The 24,656-nt window shown below is 31.8% G+C and overlaps 2 protein-coding genes across 2 annotated transcripts in view; one reads left to right on the forward strand and one right to left on the reverse strand.

Moving 5' to 3' along the window:
- The first annotated feature begins 55 nt into the window (after positions 1-55).
- LOC118180694 (phospholipase A2-like) overlaps positions 56-24,656 on the forward strand; it is a 56,785-nt gene continuing 32,184 nt past the window's right edge. The window contains exon 1 of the mRNA XM_085806555.1: positions 56-477. The gene's annotated coding sequence lies outside the window, so the exon portion shown is untranslated. The remainder of the gene's footprint in view (positions 478-24,656) is intronic.
- Positions 19,681-24,656, reverse strand: part of LOC118180693 (monocarboxylate transporter 9-like) — a 45,607-nt gene continuing 40,631 nt past the window's right edge. Inside the window, exons 7-8 of the mRNA XM_085806544.1 lie at positions 24,300-24,587; positions 19,681-20,515 (exon numbers count right to left, since the gene is read on the reverse strand). Of these exons, the coding sequence (XP_085662670.1) occupies positions 20,361-20,515; positions 24,300-24,587 (443 nt within the window). The 3' untranslated portion in view covers positions 19,681-20,360. The remainder of the gene's footprint in view (positions 20,516-24,299; positions 24,588-24,656) is intronic.

Here is a 24,656-nt window from a genome sequence, read left to right on the forward strand (position 1 = left end):
AACTGTTTATTTGGTTGATCTTTACAATATGGTAACTGGTAGTTTGGCGACATTTTGGAGGCGATAAAGGTTACTACCTGGGACTTTGGTAATAATGTGAGCAGTACTCAGCTCCGATTACGCATTATTTTGTGTGGGGGAAATGAGAGATCATGGGATATGTCATGTGATATTAATGGACGAATTACGGTTCTTTAATCGGAAAAGGGGGGAATTTGGACAAGTATCTGTGGATGTATATTATTTTGTATTAAGCTTCATTGTGTGTTGTGTGAAGTAGGGTTGAATAATTTTGGGATTGTATGGCGCTGTCTAAAGTGAATTGTAGATGTGATAAAGAGAAATTTTTTTTTATCAAATTCTATCAAGTTCGGAAAAAAAATCGTTCAGTAATTTTATTGAATCCATAATAAAAGTGTATCCACCATGTAAGGAAGATTCGGAAGAAGATTAGGTTATTTAGACTTTGTTAAGAATGTGAGTAGTATTCAGTTCTGATTACGCATTATTTTGTGTGAGGGAAATGAGAGATCATGGGATATGTTATGTGATATTAATGGACGAATTACTGTTCTTTACTCGGGAAAAAAATCTGGCAATTTTGTATTTGGATTTATTCTGTGTTGTGTGAAATAGTGTTTGTGAATTTTTGGATCCCATGGCCGTAACTAAAGTGAATTCGAAATGTGTATTTAGTGGTATTGAAAAGGATAGTAATAAATGTTTTTTAAGGTTGTGCGAGAGAGAAATAAAGATGTTTTATTATGTTATTTATTTTACCTGGTATCTTGCTTTGAAATATAAGTATGATTTTAAAGATTCTGAAACAGAAGTAAGAAAAGTGTATCCGCCACGTAATCAAGATTCTGAAGAAGATTAGGTAAGTTAGTATTTTTAATTATTTGAGGATATTATTTTTATGCATTGTTGTAAATGTAAGGTGGAAAGGAATTTGGTATTATTGGGAAAATTGTTATTAGCAATGATTTAGTTTAAAGTAATTAGGATTGTAAGGTAATTTTTATTAATTTAATGCATGTGCTCATTTATATTTTAAGTAGTGTTTTTGAATTTAATTATATTTTAATGAAATGATAGTTATTTTGTGAATTTTATGTTTGTAGGAATTTGGTATACGTTTAAGTTGAAATAAACGTGCATGGAAATAATTTAAATATTTGATACTAAATATTTGTAATGCTTGAGGTATGAATTCGTTGGTGACGTGTATAATGTAATAGATGATTTAGAGGTAAAAGTTTTTGGATATTCTATTTATTTTATATGTGGAAATGTTGATATTTGTAAAGGGCAAATACTTTTTCGCGATCATGTAATTTCATATATGTTCTTTTTACCGGGTTTAAAGATTGAGAAAACTGTCATGTATTTTCGTGAAATTTTTTTAATTTATGAGAAAAAAGCAGTGTACATGGATATAGTGAAGAGTGTGCGCAATGCCATTTTTGTGCAATTCTGGGATGTTTTTTTAAGTAAAAATAAGTCGGCGTGTACATGGTTTATGTGTATGTGTTATTTTGAAAAATGCGTAAGGAGAATGGTATTGTGCAGTTTTTCCTAATTTTGCAGTGAATATTTGTCATGATTAAGCAGTTTTGTTTGATAAAATTTCTAGCATAAGTGTAATTCGGCTAGTAGATTGTTGGAAGAAGTGTTCAGGAGATAAAAAGAAAAGAAACATGTCTTTACTTCGTGAAGACAAAATGGCGACGGGGAAAAAAAAAATAGAGGGTTGCTGTAGGAGAGTTGGTCGCCAAATTTTCGCCAAAAAATCGCCAAGTTACCATAATGTAAAGATCAACCGTTTATTTAAGACAGAAAAAAAAAGCTTAGAATATTCTTACCAAATTATTTGATTATTAGCTCCATTTACTTAATCAATGTATTTGATTTATCTCTAATAGTAAACAAATCAACACTTTCTCCTTGCAATTCTAAATTTAATTCATTTAACTTTCCAAAAGTATCAGCTAAATATGATAAACGAACTAACCATAATTCACTAATAAATTTTGAATCACAGAGGAAAATTTGAATTTCTGATCTAAGTTCAGAAAGGGAATTTAAAACTTTGCCGCTGGAAAACCACCTTACTTCGAAATATAATAAAAGCATTTTAAGGTTCACTGCCCCATCTGGTATAAAATCGTAAATATTCTTGAATTTAAAGCTCGGATTTCAATAAAATTAACAATTTTCACAGCTTGATTAAAAACGATTTTCACGTTTTAGGCGATCGTTTGCTCTACCAAGGCTTCACGATGAATGGAGCAGTGAGTAAATTTAGTTTCAGGTGCGACTTTTTTTTATTTCAGATATAACATCGGAATGTTTCCTTGTTAAAGCCGAGCTCCATCACTGGATACGGCAATGCACTTGTTCCAAGGAATATCATTCTCAGACATGAAGTTATGAATTTCATTTGCAGTTGTTCTATCATAAAGAGATTCACAATATGGAACTACTTTTATATGCGTCCTCAGGTCGCCAAATGCGGCGACAAATTTCTGGCGAGAAACTCCACGGTGCCATATTACTATCTAAATTTTTTGTCTACATTTCGAAGTTTAAGCCTAAAATGTCTCCAAAAACGCGGTTTTCGCACATGCAAATACCACGTTTTGAGCACATAATTTAAGCTAAAAATCCGAAACAAAAACAAAAAATTTAGACAGCAAAAACTTAAAGTTTCTACCCAGAAATATTTGACAAGAATCCATGTACACAGCGCTATGATTTAAATTAAAAAAATCTACGAATTGCACAATCTAGGCAACGAACGAATGTACGAACTACGCACACCTCGCTTTAATAAATTAATATAAAAACAATAAATTTCAAAGAATACCATATACACAGCATCCTATTTAAACTTAAAAAAACATTTATGAATTGCACAATCTAGGCATCAACAAAATAAACAAATCAACAAAATAAACTAAAATAACTAAAATTACAAACAATTCAAAAAAGAACAATAAGAAATTCATAGTATCAAAACAATGAACATAACATTCTACAAAATAAAAACAGTAAAATAATATGCACTTACCATAATAAATTCGTTAATAAAATTTCTCCAGTCACACAAAGTCTGTGAACACTTATGCTACGAACACAACAAGTGCTATATCAGATCTCTTTTTGCGATTCAAAATTTCAAAAGTAACGATAAATACTTCCTCTAAAGTTAACTTACTACACGAAAACCACCATCCAAATCTTAAACTCCGCTGACAGCCACATACTTTACCAGCAAGCATTTGACTGCAAATCCACGCAAGAACTATCAGAAAAGCTCTTCTTCGTTCGAGTTCTCGTAGCAGCTCCGCATTTCGGATTCCGTTTTAAAAGTTCCACACAAATTCCAAAAATACACTTCGATCCTCATAAATTAGCCGTGAACAAAAAACTCGTTAACCACTCCAATATCGTACCTTTTAATACTAAATTTACTTTCCACTGAATCTTGCCACCACGACTATCATTACAACATAGGCCATTTCAAAACACGCACGACACGTACAAATGAGCAATTAAACCACTGCAGCAAAAGAGTTAAGTTTCAACGTCAAAAGGGTTGCCATGCAAACAACATCGTCCCTAAAACCAAAGCACAGCACCGCAATCGCGCCCAAAACCAGCGCAGAACTTATAAAGCCACATTTGGTGATCTTAGGGCGAATATAAGAAAAGAGCCCGCAATATAAATACCATTCGGCAATTCGTTTATCTTCTTTGAAATGGATGTAAACTAATAATTAAACAACGTTTGTTTGCCAGTACATTCATCCAATTGGAATGAAGAATACTCACTGTGCTTTATTTTCTGAATAAATTTACCTTTTATAGAATTCGCCATTTCATGAATTCGTCAACTTATTGTATCATTTGATAAGGGAATATTATTAAGTTCGAGTCCCGGTTGCGCAGCAGCACCACAGGTCTGGGGTTCGATTCCCGGGCTGGACAAGGTCAACTCAGCCTTTCATCCCTTGATTTCTATCACTTGGGTCGATAAAATGAGTACAAAGTTCACTTGGGGACTAAACATTGGGGGTCCTGCGATTAAACTGACCACTTGCTCAGGGCATATGCTTACGCACCCCGTGGTCCACCGTCAAAAAAGCAGATTTTCAGGCACTGCAGACCTTGGCCCATTAGGGTTGTTACGCCACTGAGTTTAGTTTTCTTATTAAGTTCATTAGCCGCTTTTTCGTTGGATAATGTTGAAACGATATCTTTCGCTGCTGGTAATATAAGGTTTTCTCCAATAGTGTGAGCCTGCCAATGCAATTCTTAGGTTTTCTAGTAACTAGCTTCTAAAGCTTTTTCAGTTGAAGTAACAAAATGTTTCATTACTTGTTTACTATTTTTTAACTTCGATAATTTACTCTTAAAATATTCTTCAGATTTATCATTTAAATTGGCATGTTTAGATTCAATATGTCTTTCAAGAAACGATGTTTTCATAATTTGATTGCGAGCCCACCAGCGGCCGAGCGGTAAAGTCGCTGAACACTGGTAGTTCGGTCCGAGGTTCGAATCCCGCGAACGGGCTGGCTGCATGGACGTTTTCGTGGTTTTCCCCATGTGTAACGTGTATACGAGCCAGTTTCCCTTAGAAAGTCCTCCACGAAGCATCCCTCCTCTTAGGCAGATAGCCCTCGGGGCTTTGCCATAATTACACACACACACACACACACACATAATTTGATTGCATAATAGTTCGCCGCAAACAGCACATTCGTATCACCTATTTTCTCTTGCGTTCCACCAGTGGTACGCATACCACCGGTTGCGAATCGCTGACTTAAGGTTATTTGTATAAGCTTACGAGGGCTATCCGTCTGACACATGCCTTCGTAGAGGACTCTCCAAAAGTAATTGGATCATATTCGCATAATTCACTGAGAAACGTTAAAAACCAATCATGCAACCAGACCTTTGCCTGGGCTCAAGCCAAAACTAACAGTATTTAACGATCTTAACCACTCGACCACTGTTGGGGCACGAGCAGACTAACCTTTGCCTGTTTCATTGCTGTGTGGTACATTTTGCAACCCGCGGTAGCAATCTCTCAGAATGTACTTCATTAGTGTGTCATACTAATTTATATAGTTTTTCACTTCAGTATAATGCACTGTCATTTAATCTGTTTTAGGGGAAAAAATTTACGAGACCACATCACAAAAGTGAAAGAATGGAGAATGTTCTGAGCTAAATGAAGAAACACGTTTTGCTGTAGTCAAAACAATTAAAATATTTATGCTTTATTTGTAAACAAAAAACAGGTGCTCTAGGCGAAATCAGTTTGAAACATTGTTTTGGAAGCAAATTACTAGATTTGCTAACAGAGTTTAAAAACTGTTCTTGCGTATAAGAATACAAATAAATAATTTTCCTTTATGAGTTACAAAAGTGGAAAAATAATAAAGTTTTAATTGCTTAATTAATTTATTGTATAATCTTAAAATTTTGAATTTGAAGTACTATCCTCTTAGAAATAATATAATAATATATTTTCTAAGAGGATAGAAATAATATAAATAATTTTATATTTAACTTAAATATAAAAATTTAAGTCAATCGGAATTTGACATAAGTAAATTACTTGATTTTAAAAGAGAAAAGGGCGAAAAGGGAATTAAAGTTTAACAATATTTGAAGATGAATAATTGGAATGTCTCTGAGTATCAATTTGAGTGCCACACAGCGAATAATTAAGTTCATTGTATTCAGTTCTTCACATAAGTTTCTTATTAATATACTACCTGCTCCTTCAAAATTACCTAAAAAGTTATAATTCTTAATATATTTTATGAATTTTTATGATAAAAATGTAAAAAACGAGAAAAACAGAATAATTTAGTAACTGTTTCTATTGCATGCACTTTATTAAATTTTAGAAAATGCTAATATATATAATATCTTATAAATAATAAGTATAAAATTGATTCATTAAATATGCGGGAAAACAATTCTTGTAGAGATGTGTTCAATAAGTTGAAATTAATTATTTGTCCAATATCATTTGGTATATCCTCCACCGCAAAGAAAAGCCAAAAGCGTCGCAGATCGGCAATCAACAGGTAGTGATAATATAAAAAGTCACTTTCAGACTGTGTCACAAAAGATTCCCTCTTGTGCTTTATCCTTCTTTCCGGCCTTATTCGGTAGGAATATTTTTGACGAAAATCAAAGAATAGATGTATACTCTTACGGTAATGTCTTTTGCTAGCTTTCTTTTCCTGAAATTATCATTCTTCTTAATTTAGTCACATGTTTTTCCCATAATTTGTTTCTTTAAGATTACTTTGGTGAACGAAGTTTTTTTCCGTATCATTTTTTTATCTCTTTTGTTTTTATAGTATGTTATTTTAGCTACCACTGGTTCCAATCTCTAAAATGGCATTTCTTGTTCTACATATTGCAATATCAGCACTGGAAAATGGACGAGTATAGCTCCCTCTGTTATTCCATATAGAGCCAAGAGTGTCATGAAAGTACACAGCTCAAAAGCAAAAGTAAAAAGAGCTATGAATATTCCTTCTAGGAAGAGAGCCAGAGTCATGAAGGCTGGAATAGTCATGTATTTCTTGTCTGTTACCCAGCCAAAGCAGAGTCGGCCTAGGGAAAGAAAGCAGAATTAAGGAGATTTAAAGGGATTTTGAAGTTGAGTAATTGAGAATTCTAAAATAACATTGCCTAATAATGGCTACACGGTTTTAAAATGCAAAGATTTCTTTTTATCATCAGTAAAAAATGAACGATAATAAATTAATCCTTTACTTATAATGTTAATCATTCGCTTTTGTGTGAGTTCAATTCACTTAGAAAACTATTTTCGTAGCAATAAACGCATTAAATACGTTTGAGAAATGAAAACTAAATATATCAGTCTTAATCAGAAGAATGAAAAATGTATGATGTTCTGGTTATTTAATTACTTCGTTGCATTTATTTATTGATGATAAATAGATAAATTAGTAATTAAAGTGTTAAATTTTCTGTTTTTGTTTCTTCAAATTATTATATACAATCCTGTAGTATCCCCTTGTTGATGTAAGGAATAAAAAATGAAGCTAAGTTGCGATGTTCTTATTCGAAATTTTGAGAAAGTAAAATGGCCATGGGAAATTACAGGAGTGGAGATGTTTGACGTTATGGACCGAGGATTATCCACAGGAATTGTTAACTTGTAGAAATATGAACTAGGATATCATTCAAAAATATTTCAAAATGTCAGATATCATAGATAGAAGGGAAATAATAAAAGATCATTGGTTGGATACATTTTCAACTATGATACCGGACGGGGAAAAATAACAACAAACCTCGAGGAAATAAAATGTGCGGATGCTATATCAAGAATTACGTTAGAGGCCGAGGGAAAATAAATGATGTTTGTCGTATTAATACAAAATGATAGGCATTAGGAACGGGGATGCGAATTGTGAGGGTATAGATAACTTTTTCTTTTATTCGAAAGATATAAATAAAGGCATCAGATTACTGCCGTTTATCCCAGTTAAATGGTAAAAATTCGGCCCTTTAAAAATTCCAGTTATATTCTTTTAGTTTATCAGTTTCAAATGCAAGATAAGCCTATTACATAAAAACTTACATAAAAATACGTTTAAGATATATTTTACTCATTTTAACGCATAAATGTATGTATGTATATATATATATATATATACTATATATATATGTGATAAAATCAAACTCAGAGGTGAATGACCAGCAGAAATTTGGAGTCAGAGAAGTGTTATCCATAATGAAGAGGAAATTGGAGGGGAAAGCAGATTAAATCTTCACTATTTATTTCAGCAAACATGTTATGGGCACAATACGTTGGCACATTAATTATGCCTATTCCAAAAAGTTTACATTTTAGATAAATTTGCAGTAAGAAAGAAGGAGCAGAGAGACTGCAAGCAAGCTAGGCGAAAGCGTAGGAAGCAAGTGCCTTATGTTCAGGGTGAAATCTTAATTCAAACTGAGTGAGTTTTGATTCTGAATGCATTTTGATTGGATAGTTAATATTACTATAGAATTAATATTGGCTGTTGGAGTTTTATTTCCATTTACATCATCAGAATTACGTAAGAATCATATGACATGGATTAATCTCCAAATGACGCAGTGCAATAGAGGTTACTATTTTTAGAATACAGAAGGGAATTTAAGCTGCTAATTTAATCTTTTACTGCATATACACACGTTATACAGATAATCATGGGTTTATATTTTTCAAATTCAAGACAAAATATTATTTATTTTCTTACGTTTTTGTATTTACTGGAGAACCTAGAGGTAATGAGGTAATATGGAGTAGTGCCTCTTCGAAGAACAGAAAGTTTCAATTCAAATTCATTTCTTGCAAGATCCATGCACGTGACATGATTTTTTTCCATTTTTAACAAGGTAATAAATGATATTAATTAAAAATCACATGCAATTGATTTGTAATTTTTTAATAAATCAACATGTAAAATGTTTTTCTCTTGTGTTCTCGGGAGGCGAAAACTAGAAAGTTGTAATTTGTTATTTCTGGCCAGAAAATATAAAACTAGAATATATTTTCGGACCAGAAAGGGCGATTGTCGCGAAATTTTAACTTTTATGATTATTAACTTTTATCATTAGATTTAGAATTATAATATAAGTTCTTTTAGTAGTAGATTGACTCTATGGACTGATTTTTTGCCGTTACTCGCTTTCAAATCGTTCAGTTTGTTACTCAAAAATTCGTTAAAGTTTTGCAAAATATGAAATCGATAATAATAGGCTTCTAAATGTCCATATTCGCAGTAGGATTACGTAACTCAAAATTCTATGACTCTACGTACCGTTGTTTTATCAGAATGAGAGAAATATACATACATTTATGCTGATTTTTCATTACTTAATTTCTTCAAATACAAAAAAGGACTCTAACATTTAGTGGCAACAGTTTGAAAAGTGCAACGGACATTTATAGTGATTCAACGAAAAATCGCAAAACGAAAACAATAGTCCTTCAGGAACTAAGCCCCTTTGGACTAAAAAGTTATTTTCTGTTTTACACAAAGATTAATAAGTCATCTCATACTGGAGAATGTGGCAGCAAGCATAATAGTTATTACGAGACACATTTCTGCAGGTTTGGTTTGTTGATTCTGGCAAAGCACTCGAGAACTACGTATTTATCTTAGGAAAAGGTATGCCTTCGTGGAAGATGTCCTAATGAAAATAGGCTCATATCCTTGTTATCCTCGGGTAAAGCGACAAAAACGACCATTTAGCCAGCTCATTCGTTCAGATTTAAATCTATTTTCAACTACCAGAATTCAGAGAATTTACCCTGTAGAGCGCCGGGTTTTTTCACTGTACATGGATTTGTTTTGTACGTTCTCTCTTTTCAGTCGTTTGCATCCTGAAAGCAGAGCAAAAACAGTTTAAAGAATGCTTTCTGTACTAGAAGAAAGAGAGATATATAGTATGCATAAAGACTCAGTTCTATATCTCCCATTCTACTGGGCTGATTAGGGAAAATTTCATTTCCGTTTTTGATGTCTCGCAAGCGCTACATAGGATATATATTAGTTTTATAGCATATATTATTGTTCTGACATAGGTACTTTGACACAATATTAGACTTTTTTGTAAACGAAATACCGCTTTTTTTACTTATTTTAATTCTAGGATTCAAATTAGACCTAAATATTAAATTTTGTAAAATTTGATGAAAACGTTTTGAGAAACAAAACGCTCTGTGTTTACGAAATCTTGTAAACATTTCAAATATACTTTGCAGTTTAAAATTTTAAAATTCACTATGTATATATGAGAAGCCGTATGTTAGTGTTATGTAGGTGTAAAAGTTAAGTGAATAAGATAGATTTTTCTGTTTTGAATTTATAAATGTAAACTTACCAATCAAATCTCCTACGGCCAAAGCATTTATAAGGTATTTTCCATCAGTTTCTGATATGCCTTTGTCTTTGCTGAAATCAACAATGACTGTTTTTATGGAAATGAAAATAATCAGGTACGTCGACATGCAAAAACTGATTAAAAGATGTACAGGATTGGTATAATTTTCGTGATACTGATGAAGTTTTCTGCAATGGAGCTGGGTTTTAGTGCTGCTATAGGTTCCTGCCTCAGCGTCGCTGAAGAATGCAGCTTTGCGAGTTCTACGCTTTCTCTTTCCCTCTCTAAAACACCACCTGATATGGAATATATAGGTGAACTGCTTTTTGGAAACACGTATCCATTCGGAAAAGGATTATGAAAGAAATATGCAAAATCGGACTTTTAACGGATATTCCATTTTTAACTAAATAAACACTGACCTAAAACAAACTATAAGTATAGATAAAGTGCAATATAATGATTCCTTACATCATACTTATATGAGAGTGGAAATTATACATATCAAAGAGGTTACTAGCAGTTAAATTCTTTATTTGTATTATAGTGTGCACTGGTAGAAGAATTCAGATGCTCTTCTTTGGCATTCATATTTATTCAAAATTTCATTTCCAGAAAACCCAGGTAATTCTTGCATTTAGATAATGTACTACCAGTTGCAATTTGTTTCCATAATTTGTAAAATACATGTTGTTGTTTTCATTAAATCATACCTGCTATTGTGTTGCTCTAATTAGTTAGTTAAGACGTAACAAAATGTAAATCATCAAATAAGTTCTTTAATCATTACTGTTTAGATCGTCAAATAAGAAATCTACATGCCCAAATTCAAATTCAGTATTTATATTTTAACGTTGATTCATATTTTCGAATTTTTATATGAAAACACTCAATTTTTATATGGAAATAATGTACCCTCATTAACAATTTTTCAAGTCCTGGTAATTCAGTTGTTGAATGCGAAAGTGTTAATAAGCGCTTACTTTCAAGTTCCTGTAAATTGAAGATGGAATGATAAATTTTTGATGAGTTTCTTGTTTAATTGTAAATTACTCTTTACCCGAATTTCACATTTTTTGAAGTTTTTCAACGTATGTACCGTTTAAAGTTAAATATCATACAACCTGCTATAGGGTTTTAGTATTGCAAATTTAAAGTAATAACTAATTGTAATACAATTAATTGTAACTGGTTATAGTATTATAATAGGATTCAACTTAGTCGAACTTCGACAATTTAAAGTTTTTGGAAAGTGAAAGGGGGTGTTTTTCATGAATGGAATTTCATGAAAATTGATGACAATTTTTTTCGAGAAATAAAATTTCTCTGAGTCGAAATTATAAAAATAAATTGGATAGTCTCGAAATGTTGCTGCAATTATTTTTATTATTTACATTTCTTCCTGGATAAGTTGAAGAGAGATGTTATATTGATACCGTGAAGTCATTCTCCAAATTAACCTTGCACAATTCTGAAATACAAAGAATAGCGAAATCTCATTAAGGAATTATCACTATTAGGGGACAATATTGACCCATTAAATAGAGTGACCTTGTTATCTGGTATTGTAAAACTAGCCTGTTTTCGATAGAAGTCAGTAAAATATATATACACTAATGCTTCTGAAAATGCAGAATCATGAAGGAGTTGTCGAAAATGAATGAATTTTTTTCGTTTATTTAGAGTTTCTTTTAGAAGTTAAAAATAATGCTAAAAGATTTCTACTGAAACTGTCTATTAAATTATGACTGTTCTTCTCCGTGACGAAACTTCTCAGCTCTAAAAGATTTCCTGAGCAAATAAATACTTCACAAATCTTGCATAGGTGAGAAAAAATACTTTTCATGAAATGGGATATTTATGGGCTGTTTCCATCTTGTTAAAAAGGTTAAAAAAGATTACATTTAAAGAAAAAAGCAACTTTATCTGAGTGAGGAAGAAAATGTTCAAAATATTTACTTTACCTTTATACTCGGAAGCGCAACTTGCTATCTTCCATTTACTCACCTTTCCTTTCACTTTGTTTTATTATTTTGTTTAAATCCTCTGTAATATCACTGGGTATCGTTAAATTATTCACCTTATGTTTCTTTTCACTTTGTTTTATTATTTACTTAAACTTTTGTAATAAATCTGTTTTAATTTAATTTGATAACTGCCCAAGTGGAATTCATTTAACTTAGCAGTTTTTTAATTACCTCATTTTATTTAAGTAAGTAGCGTTAATTTTTCAGTTTCCCTCAGTTAATTTATTTAGTTTTATTCGATATCCTTGACAGCATTTCACAAACCTCCTATTCTTCCAATTTTAGAAATTGATAAATTTACATAGGGAAGAAAGCGAGAAATATCCTAGAGCTCCCTTCAAAGCAAAAATAAATTAAGTTTATCCGTAAAGGATTTTGAAGTCAGGTTTAAATACAGTTCGAGTTATTTAGGGCTAGAAAATGTTTCTAATGACTTTGCAATTAATAACTTTTTTTTTAACCTTTCGTGTCACAAAAAAAAATTTAGATGTTGATTGGTCCTTAGTGAGCATTTTAATCTTAAGAGTAGAGTAACCTTCCTACGGGTAATTCACTTTTATCATTTAGCTTTATAAGGTATTTTATTTCCCTTTTCAGCCTGCATTCGTGGTGGAATTGGATGCATACGCGACGCGTATTCAAGAGGTCCAGGGTTCGACTCCCAGCTAGGGAAATGCGCATTTTTCACGTCTCCTGTTTAAAAAAACTCGCGAAATGTCACGAAACATCATGACTTTACATAATTTATTTCATGTGGCGGCCGAACTAAGAAAATGGTGGTGGACGATAATTCGTCACCACCAAGATTTGGCAATTGGGTTCCCTAATTCCCAGTCGCCCTTTAAAAGGGGGAGTATATAATATATTTTCTTCCTCCTTTCCGCATGTCTTCGTGGTGTAATTGGAAACAGACTCGACGCGTAATCGAAAGGTCCAGGGTTCGAGTTCCGGTGAAGACACTTCACATTTATCAAGTCTCCTGCTTAAAAAAAAAAGTTAATAGCTCTACAAGCTGTTGATCAAGGGAACTGAATATGCTGTAAAACATATGGTATTTAATCCTCCGTATTAACAACACACAGGTTTTTCAGTTTATTTGTTCGCTCTGTAACAGATAATTGCTTGTCAGCACATTACATTACATGGAATTAAAATTTAAAATCGTGACAAATCTCTAGTGAATGATGAAGGGTTTGAAACTTTTGCATTTAATAAGGAAGTATTTAGCTATACCCTGTCTCACTTATGAGAAATGGGACTTTTAATTTTTATTTAATTTATATTAAGACATAAGATGCTTTGGTGTCTTCAACTGAGCAGCTGGAAAAAAATGAAAATGCTTGACGTATGCACAAGAAAATGCTTGTTTCCTATGAATGTACAATTTTAAGAGCACATTAGAGTTCTTAGAAAAGATATAAACTTTTAAGTTTGGAGTGTTTCAAATCGCCGTTTGGTTTTGGAAGTACTTCAGACAGTCTTTACGACAAAAATTCGTGAATACGCATGAATTCTATGCAACAACAGCGCAACTCTCCAGCGCAATTCTACGCAACATAAATGTTTGGCATAATAATTTCGTGCATATTTGCGTGAAATTTTCCTTCTTGATGAAAGTGCTACTTTGTGAAATACTGTTATTAAAAAGTCTTTAACAAAAGTCTGTAAGACGTAATAAATTTCAGATTCGGGTAAAGTGTGAATTTTAAAACATTGTCCTTTATTTTTCTTTCTGTTCATTTCTAATGCTTATAACTATTTACAACTTTACATAATTTATTTCATGTGTACCTCAAATGAGTGAAATACATATTTCTTAAACTTGAATATTAATATTTACATTTCTTTACTTTAAAAGATAACAGTTTTTTTAAGAACTTAGCTATTTTCTGCATACGTTATAAAAGAAATGCGATTGTGCGCAGCTTGATTTTTGTCTGTATGTAAAAACAAGGTATCTCAATTTTAAACCTTTTGTTTCTTCTTTGCTTAATGTATTTTAGTTTCGTTTTTGATTCATAGATGGCGTTAACCAAAAAAAGTGAAACATTCTCTGACCCTCCCTATCTAATTTAGTGCGAAGTACGTAATTTGTTTTGAATTCCCTGTATTACCTTTCCTGTTTTCTTTGGAAAAGGTTTTGGCTGAAAATTTTATTAATTTTTAATAAAGGCAAATATTAAAGATTTAATTCTATTTAAATGTTGTTTATGTACTCGTTTTTTTGTGTGTTGGAATTGCATTGCTTTAATATTAACTATAGAAATAAAGACATTGAAGATCATGAAAAAATTTTAAGCGAAACAGAAAGCTCTTTGGCATTTTACACATTTTTCTGATAATGAAATTAGATCGAATGATGATTTAGAAATGGATCATTCTTTTCATGAAGCTCATTTAAAAATTCCACCAGCCCAGCAAGATTTGTATTTCTTTGCACTCCATCCGTTCATATGATATCGGTATGAGAAATCTTTGCTCTTGAAGCAATTTTTAAATACGGTATGGAAACTAAGTGTTACATTAAATGATGTTTTTCCATTTTTAAACAGAAAATATCGGAAAGCCAAGACAACAAAAGAAAATCTTCTTTTTTCCTGCTAAAGCATTGTGAAAAAGAAACCTAAAATTGTTATTCATGGCTAAATTGAAGAATTAGGTTGCATTCAAAGATTTCAAGATGTTTAATTTAGGTGAATACGCGGTAAAAATATTTGGCATTAACTCCAGGTAGCGAAAAATCCTAAATTTGAATAAAAAAGTACAAAATGTTTATTATTTAGTTTTATTTAGCTGTATTCAGAGCGTTTTATGATATCGTAAAACTTTAAATTCACACATATAAGAAAAATATTGAAACTCTAACATTTGCTTTGTAAATATATTCCGATCGTAAAATAACTTGAAAATTTTCAGTTTTTTAAATATGATATTTACATATATGTAACTTTATTACTTAAAAGAAAAGCACCTACATATAATTATTCATTATGTTTAGCATACATTTAACATTAATAAATTGTGAAGAGCAGTAAAACCTGAAGCTGATAAAAGTTTAAAAATTTCCTTAAAGTTAAAAGAAGTTCGGGAATCTGAAAAATTCATTATTTATTATTATTTATTGTTGCTGCTAAAATATTCTTTCAAATGTTGCTAATAAATAAAGGAAGTGAAAACTAATGTAATTACATGTGTAGACATGTAAGAAATAAAGATGTTAGTAAGGAAACACCTCAGTTTCAACAATGAGATGGTCCGAAAATTATAGAGGTAATCTTCAATAAACTGAGAAAGCTTCATCAAAAGCTGATGCAAAAAATGAAACATTTTAACTCTCCTGATGCAAATTTTATTTCAAAAATTTTATGCCAAAAATGTGAATTCTTGATATTTTTTCAATGAAAATAAAGCAAAAGTAACTAGAAATTAGAAAAATTAATGCCTATGGAGCATGCAAAAAATTAAGTTTTAAAAAAAGTTAATTTCAATTAGCCAAAAATTGTTTCTGGAGGCCTTTGTTATACTTGCGAGAAAATTTAAAATTTCATATCTCTATTCCAATATTTTTTTAAAAAGTATTTGAATGTTCATCGCCCTTTGACTGCTCAGTTTGGGGTTTCTTAACAGCGTACGAATTGAGCACTGACGTGAAACTTTTCTGATTTTGTTTATTACTATTTGCGTCACAGTTCTAACTGAAATAGTATTTAAAAAAATTATGCGAAAACAGAGTGGGCGCTTTTGGAGGGGTTTGTCGTTTGTTTGAAACATATTAGAAACAGAATAATGATTTAGAGGAAGTAGTATTCATTTGTGAATTGCATGAAATGTTAATTTTTAATAACTCTTACAACAAATCAAAAATTGTGTTAATTTTTCAATTCTCATTTGGAACCCGCCGGAAGGACTTGCTTTTCTCCACTCCATGCGAATTTGGATTGTGCTGCCCTTGGAGAACAGTGAAAAGACGATTACGTAATTGTCTTCGGAGACGCCCATGGTATAACATTATGAATTCCTAACCGATCTGTAAACATTACGCTTGTAATCTTTTTATGTTTAAAATAAAATATTTCAAACATAATTTTGTGGAGTGTTTATTTATTTATTTATCCGGTAAGGAAATATACTCTCCTGTTATAAATTGGCAGCCCAACTAAGCGGCCGAAAACATATTGATGCGTTAGAAAACGTGTGGTCAAAAATACCCATATTGATCGCCAAAACCAAAAGTGATAATGACGTACAGTCCATGGATCCGTTGAAGGTAAGTAAACTTACCTATTTGATGATTTTTAGTTAAGTAACTTTGTAACTAAAGTAAAAGTTAAGAATTCTGGTAGATTTAACCTAATTTCGTTTTCCTTGATCATTAGGATATATTAAATATAAGAAGAATTCTGGTCAAGCTGCCCTAATTTCATTTCCTTTGATCAAAAGAATCAGTTAAAAGTATTTTGCTGAGTTTGAAGTCTTATTATACGAAGTGTAATCACCCTAATCATATCTCATGCGTTCTGTTGTAGTTTCTTTAGTACCAAAAGATAAATGTTGAAGGAAAAATTAAATTTTAATGAGGAATTTTGTAGCAGCAACTTCTACTTTGGCAATTTTAAAAAATAATATTTGAATGAATAATTCGTATGTGGTTCAAGTGTTTTGTTCTACGCAAGTTTCGTTATGAAGCAGTGCAAATGATTGTCAAATATAATAATACGTAATAAAAAATCTTAGCTTTGTTTTGAAAACGGAATAACAGAGAAAGGTATAGAAATATATAGCCTCAAACGGCTATATTTTGCACTAATGCAAATTACTGAAAGTATTCCACAACAGTTTACGTTCTAAGAACTATATTGTGTATTTTACATATTATTTCAAAAAAAAAAAAAAAAAAAAAAGAAAGTGATGTAAAATTTGTTATTATTTTATTTTATGTTTTTCTATTGAATATATATGTTTCATATGTACTAAATCCATATAAAATATTTTAAATCCATATATATTGGCATGCTAAAACTTTTAGGAAATTTATCAGCTTTCATTAAAGCACGGCTTATTTAGCAAAAGGAAAGAAACATGATTTAGTGGAATTAGAGGAGACACCAGGTGTCATGATAGACGAAAATTGATGCTATAATAACTAGTCCCACATATGACGCGCGGAGTTTGCGAAGGAATATTTGAAACGCACCTTAAGTGATAGAGAAGAAATGGAAATAGAAAAGCGTGTTTGAGAGAGAAAGGAAATGAACGGTTGTTTTAATTGGAAAATTAAAATCTAGCATTATTCCTATTAGAGCTTAGTCTGCAAAGGTGTCTTTTTCTTCGGACGCGGAAATACCTAAGTTAGGACTGAATAAGTTAATTCCTTTTGAACCTAAACAGCCAACATAAGTTTATTTCTGGACATTGATTGACAGGTAAATTAACACATCAAAATTATCTTAAAGCGCTTCAAACTAAGTGCTGAGAAATTTCTATAAAGGTTTACCTAACATAGGAAAAATCCAGAAAACGTCTGAAAAGACTTTTATTTTGACTTACAAATCTGTTTCGATGGGTTGTAGAGACATTAAGTACTTTTTGGGAGCAGGCAAGATGAAAAATATGTAACGTCTTCTCCGGGAATCGAACCGCGGACATCTCAATTACGCGCTGAGTGTGCAGACCACTACACACCGAAGGCTCGCTAAGAAGGCGGGAGAAATACCTTATAGGGTGACTTAAAGAATCAAAAGTCACGATGTTTGTTAATTTAAAGAATTTGATATTGGCAGGACAAATTCAGATGAAAGCTCCTCGATTATAAAGAGCATTTTTTGGACAACTGGAGTTAATTAGAAGGTAATCATCAACAAACTGAGAAAGCTTCATCAAGAGCTGATGCAAAAAATGAAGATCGACCAACTGTTACTTGCTATGGATGTAGGAAATCAGGCTTCATTAAAGCTAAGTGTCCCATCTTGTGTCCTCTCAAGAAAGTAGAAGCTGATTTCAGAGCTTATACATCTTCGGACATTCTCTGTCAAGGAAGGCAAAACCGAATAATTACAAACTTATCAGAACTGGTAGGAACTTACTAGAACTGGTAAGAACTACGTAACGTGACCGTGAAAGCCAGAAATTTGGCCTGTCTTACAGTCCAAAATTCTCAATTTAAATACTCACTAATTGATTTGCATTCTGGTAGAGAAATGGAAAGGTGAAGTTATACTAAAGGCTGAAATTATAAAATAACTGGTTATTTAAGTAATAGTAACCGTACATTGTAATTTAGAATTCAGTGTCCTCTTTATTATACGGCAATTCACGGATATACGCGATTTTGATACATTTTGATGCACTTAGAAGCTTTTTGTTAACACGGGTTTTATTTCAATCAAACATATTAGGGGGGGGGAAAGAAGATTTGAAATTCTATATCAAAAATTGCTGATGTCATATTAGAAAACAAGAAAAGCAATAATTTTAATACCTTGACTACCAAGATCATCGTAAGTTTCTTTTTGTAAGAAAATAAGGATTCTGGAACGTATTACAATTCTAATAAACCATTTTATGTACTACAAAGAATTTCACTTCAAAATGCTTTTTCCTTCCCTTAGTATTTTTCGCTTGTTCTGTTTACACAGAGCCTCTTGTATTAAAATTAGGAATATCGTGGTATGATGTTACACTTTTTTTTTCTAATGTTTCTTCTTTTTTTATTGTACCACAGTTGGTTTCTAAACAGCAGTACAGTTTATTTATAACCTACTTGAGCAACAAACCCTGTCTTCCAGTTTATTCACGCATTAAAAAAACAGAGCAGAAGCGTTGGAATAAAAAAAAAAACGGATTTAGGTTAGCTGGAAGGCCTAAAAACATTCGAAAGAATAAAGGAATGGAAAAAGTGTTTTATAAATATTTTAAAAAGATTTGAAAAAGGTCAAGAATTTTCAGTTATGTAATTTTTGAAACATGCTTATAAGAAACTATTAATGTTTGAATGTTTAATGCTTTCCAGGTGTACAATAACGCCAAAAAGCCTCTTCCACTACAAGTGGGAACGTTATAAATTGAGGGGTAATTTTCTCTTTGTATTAAGAAACGGTTGTTTGATTATGGTAGAGAATGCAAAGGATATTTGCTTACATCAGTATTCGATACGAACAACATAAGATTTTAATAATCGATTATTAGGTTATGCCAAAGTACACTTGTTGTGCATTTTCTTTGTATAAGTTATCAAAAATGTTGATTTTCTTTTGTAGTAATTTCATATATGAAGGTGAGTGAATTATTTTAATTCTTAAAGATATTTTGATTCTTCTGATAACATTGCTTATCAAACTGTTTTGGCCTATGAATAAAGTGAATCAATTGTCTATTTATGTAAAAAACATGGAGTTGTTACCATTAAGTAGTAAATGCCACGACAAAAATTACATTTTATTTATTTTTAGGATTAGGATTTCATTGCACATATTAAAAGTATATGTTTTTTTTTGTATATTTATTTATAAAACTTATTACAAAATTTATTTTCGGTGAAGAAGATTTTTTTTTTTGGTAAAAAAATGTCCTTAATCAGTTATTGCATTTAATGTGTTTTTAAAATGCGAAAATTTGTAAATGAAAGCATGAAAACAGTAGATTGTAAAATTGAATATATAATTAATTTCCTAAAATTGTGTTAAAATGTTTTAGAGAAAATTAAAAGCACAGATTGACTTTTCACGGAACAATTTAATGACCTAAATGATGCAATAAATTACAATTTTTATGAAATGTATGCATATATTATGAAAAGATACATATTTTGAGTGCTAAAATGTAACTCGTTACTGCTAAGCATCATATTTAACTGAGTTACATAAAGACTTAAGAAGCTAAACACCGTAAGAGCATTTTACACCTCTAAGAACCTTGGAAGCACTTTCATTTTCTTTTGAGCCACATATTCTTTATTGCTGATAACTTTCCCTGAGCGTGTGACTTCTAAATTGCCCAATTCTCAACGCTGCCTCCAGTATACGTTCCAAAACTCTCAGCAATATTTAACATGATTCTTATTTGCTCTGTTCACCTTCGGAAATGTAAATTTAAGGAAACATCATCAAGCTTCCACGTAGTTTTTCAGTTATTCCAAAGAGAATTACAAACCTTTTCAAAGAGGAATCACTGAAAATAAACTTATGAATGGCTGCACTATAGCACTACTGCTCTTGAGTTCATCAAAAGGAAAGCCAGAGAGTTAATGCTTCATCAAAACTCTCTAGTTCGCCATTCATAAGCTCTCAGCCTTTTCAGATATTTGCAGCGCCAGTGGCTACAGACGCCATAACTTCTTGGTTGGTGTCTTTGACTGCCGTCTGATTACTTGAATTAAGTTCTCTTTTCATTCGTTTACACCTTGACGGCGTCTTCTCTACGTTGTTGTAGACGGTCGGTGAGTCTTGCAAGGGAAGGTTCCAAAAGCCAAAAGCCTCCAGATATGATAGATAGACTTCCCATTAAGTAGTACATATGGTCATAAGATCCTCCATTATCTCGGAAATAGCCTGAAAAGAAACAATCAGGAACTGATTTAAAAAACATACTAGATGTATTAAAAAAGTTGCATTTCTATTTACTATTACATGTATATAATTGAAGAAATTTGTCCCATTGAATTTTAATGAATTAAAAAGAATGACAATTTAACGTAATGTTCGAATAGGTTTTTATGGCTGTATAATTTTAATCTTAATTTAGAGCATACTTTACGCAGCTATGCAGAAATTACTGTGAATTAAAAAAAATAGTAAATAAAAAAAGCGCTCATAACAGCAAAATGTGTTTCGAGCATCTTATTAGAGGTCATTTTAAAATCTCAGTTTGAACATCATTGTACATCCTAGTGATTGCAAATGAAAATATTTAAGTAAACAAGTTGAAAGTACACAGATGTTGTACAAGGTTTTAAACGTTTTATTGTGGATAATGCTTTGGTTTATGTGATTATGGCACAGCCGCGAGGGCTACCTACTTAAGGGGAGGGATACCTTCGTGGAGGAACTTTATAGGAGAAACCCGCTCGTATACGCGTTACACACAGGGAAAACCACAAAACGTCCAAGCAGCCATCCCGTTCGCGGGATTCGAACATCAGACCGAATTACCAGTGTTCAGCGACTTTACCGCTGGTGAGCCTAGATATAATGATTTGCAAAGTAAAGAATACGAAAAGTCAATAAAATAAGCTGGTGCATATAAAGGCATAAAGAACACATAAGCGAAAGAAAACCTGGAAAATACTAAAGCAATAAAACTGTAGCAAACTAAAGTCAGGCAAAGGCACAAATCATAGATACTAGCTTGAAATAATGCAGATGTGCTTTTTCGCATTTCGATATATACGTCAATAATGTACTATATCCTTCAACCTGAATGTTAGCCGGTACAAAAAATAATTAAAATATATATAATTAGAAATTTCTTTGTGAGTGTAGAACAGGTAGAATTAAACATTCAAGTGCTTCTACCTTTAAATGCTTATTTACACAGCATTCGCGTTTCACCAATTTACTTTCATTATAACATCGTGGGGAAAAATTCTTCTTACGGTTCGATTGCGATTTATCAGTTCTTTCCAGTTGACTCGAAAAATTTCTTTTTTATTTGATAAATATATTGAATTTTAAAACACAGGCGTTACGAAGTTAAAGATGTTAGAATATTATCGAACGTGTAAAGGTTAAACGATAAGTTTTGCTAACTGCTTCTAGATTTATGTCAATAACTAGTTGCTGTTTCCATAAAAACTACACACTACTTTTAGAGATTGTTTAATTTGACGGATCTTGCATAAAATATTCAGATTATTAGTGGTGCAACTGCACTTAGTAAATTTCTGTTGCGACTCTATAATTAATTAATACAAAAAGTTAAATATTTATATTTTTTAATTTTAAATATTTTAATTTATGTACAGGAAATATAACTAGCATCAATTATCCAGATCCAGCAAAATTTGATAAATACTGCCCTCATTAAAATTTCAAGTTTATGCTGCAAATTACTCAAAAATTAAGGCTTGTTCTAAATATTTGTGTTTCTTTTATAATTTTATAATAATAATTAAACCTCTTGGACATCAGGAAATGAATTAAATATCCTGATAACTACGTTATTAATTAAATAAATAAATATAGTAATTAATATTTTAATTCATATATTTCGCAACTCTTTTCAGGCGGAAACTCGACACCGGTAATTAAGTAATAAAAATACACAAAATATGAAAGAAATTTTAAAAATGAAAATTTTAAAATTAACGTGACATGTTAAACATTAAATATGAAGTTTTAAAATTAACATGAAAAAAATTTAGTGAAATTAAATTTAATGAAAGGACAGTATCTCAAAAATTTATTTAATCATTGCATATGTTGAAATAATAAAATAAAAAATTGCACTGAATAAAATTTAAGGATACCTTGAAATATATCAAAACAAATTTCATTAATGTGGAGTATATGTTTCCGTAATGTATATTAATTTTATTAGTGAAGTATTTAATTCAACAAAAACGATTTTAAGGAATTATAAGTTTACTAGTCAACAAGGAAAGAAAGATTATTTGTGGTTCTTCATTAGTTGTAGATGTAAAATGTTCAACACTCATTCAAAAGTTTATAGGAGAAATAATTATTCTTTGGAGATAGTTGAACAGCTTTAATAACAGGGCCGGGCAATATAATTCCCAGTAGTACATATATTCATTATCTATATCAGGCGTCAGCAACCAATGGCACGCGTGCCAGATTGGCAAAATCTGGCACCACTCTCAGGGCCGGATTTACGTATAAGCTAGACAAGCTATGGCTTAGGGCCTCCATTTTCTTGGGGGCCCCAAAAATTAAAATATAGTATAAATAGTATTATAATATATTTTAAAAGACTTATAAAGGGCCCCATATCTCAAATAGCTTAGGGTCTTATCAAGTCTAAATCTGGATCTGACCACTGTATAAAGTTATCAGGCAAAGATAAATCTGTCCTCTGTGTGCCGTCAGGAATGTTAAGTTGCCAAAATTTCGTCACAGCGCTTAATTTCTGTACTGAACACCGTTAAAATATTTAATTTCATAGTGTGTCGTTCTTTATTTGTATACAGACAATTTAAATCTCTTTTAGAAGAAATGGAAAGCGCATATGTGAATCTTCCCTTAGCCACGTCCATTAGCTTAGTTGAGGTAATATTTTGAATAAGTTTGTGCCATGCATGGAACATATTAAAACTTTTCTTAATGAGACGAATTAACATTTCCTCGAACTAAACGATAAAGAATGGTTATGCAAATTGATGTTTCTGGCTGATATACTAAACATCTCAGTGAACTAAAGAATGCAAGGAAAGGACCAAATAGTGCTTGAACGTTCTGAATATTGGAGAGGCTTTGCTACAAAGTTAAATATATTCTTCCGTATAGTACCTATACATATTTCCCAGATGTAAAACGCTTGCAAATACATCGACTTTAAGCAAAATTGAGCTTCAAACGTACCTTGAAGCATATGAAGTAATTCTTCCGCCTTCTTAGCATGCTTTCGTGGTGTAGTGGTCAACACGCTAGGAGCGTATTTGAGAAGTTTGTGGTTTGAATTCCCGCAAAGGCTTTGCTCATTTTTTATATCTCCTGCTTCGAAATAATCTAATGTCTCTGCCCGAACTAAAAAAGATGGTGGATGATGATTTTCCACCAGCTGGATTTGGCGATTGTGTCCCCCAAAACCCCAGTCACCCTCTAAAAGGAGAGTATATAAAGTATTTCTTCCGCCTTCTTAGCATGTCTTCATGGTGTAGTGGTCAGCACGCTCGACGCGAATTCGAGAGGTCCGTGGTTCGATTCCCGGCGAGAGCATTGCTCATTTTTCATGTCTCCTGCTTCGAAATAACCTAATGTCGCTACAAGCACTTAAGGAGGAATTTTCCAAAAAGATGCAAATAATATGACATCTTAATTTAAAAAATATAACTTATAAAATTCACAAAACGAACACGGGAAGAGGAGAATTTTTAAACTTGGAAAACACTTGTTAATAAGGTGTGTTAACATACACCTTTTTAACAAGTGTTTCCGAAGATATTTTTTTCTTTACAAAGAAGAGCTTGTAGCTTAAAATTGTGTAAAACGGAATGGCCATTCGTTAGGTATTTGTTATCATTGCAAACTTAAAGAATAATTTTTATCAATGTCATTAAAGATATTCTCATTATTTAATTAATACTAGGTATAATTTTTAACCTAATTTCCGACGTTTTGTTTCTTGAAATGAATACAATCTGTATCAAATACTTACCAATGAGGGATGGAACTCCAAGAGGAACTAATCCCGAAACAAAACCGTAACAACCCATTGCCACTGAGTGCTCCTCTTTCTTGACGTGCTTTAGTACAAGTACTGGTAAACGAACCAACATGCTTCCAGCTGTCATGGCATAGAGAGCCAATAGTAACAAGTATGTGAATAGACTGGTGGTCAGGGGCAACAGAATGATGAAGATACCTTCGAGGATTAGAGTGACGATCATGTAATGTGGGATGGATATGAAATCCTTGTCTGTCACCCATCCGAAGCAAAGACGACCTGTAAGATAAATATATAATTTTACTTTCAGTCTTCGTTTAGACATAATAGTTAATTTTGCTAAACTGT

The sequence above is a fragment of the Stegodyphus dumicola genome, chromosome 1, assembly GCF_044657685.1.
Source record: "Stegodyphus dumicola isolate Sdum_Otavi_A_Nest chromosome 1, ASM4465768v1".
NCBI classification, from domain to species: Eukaryota; Metazoa; Arthropoda; class Arachnida; order Araneae; family Eresidae; genus Stegodyphus; species Stegodyphus dumicola.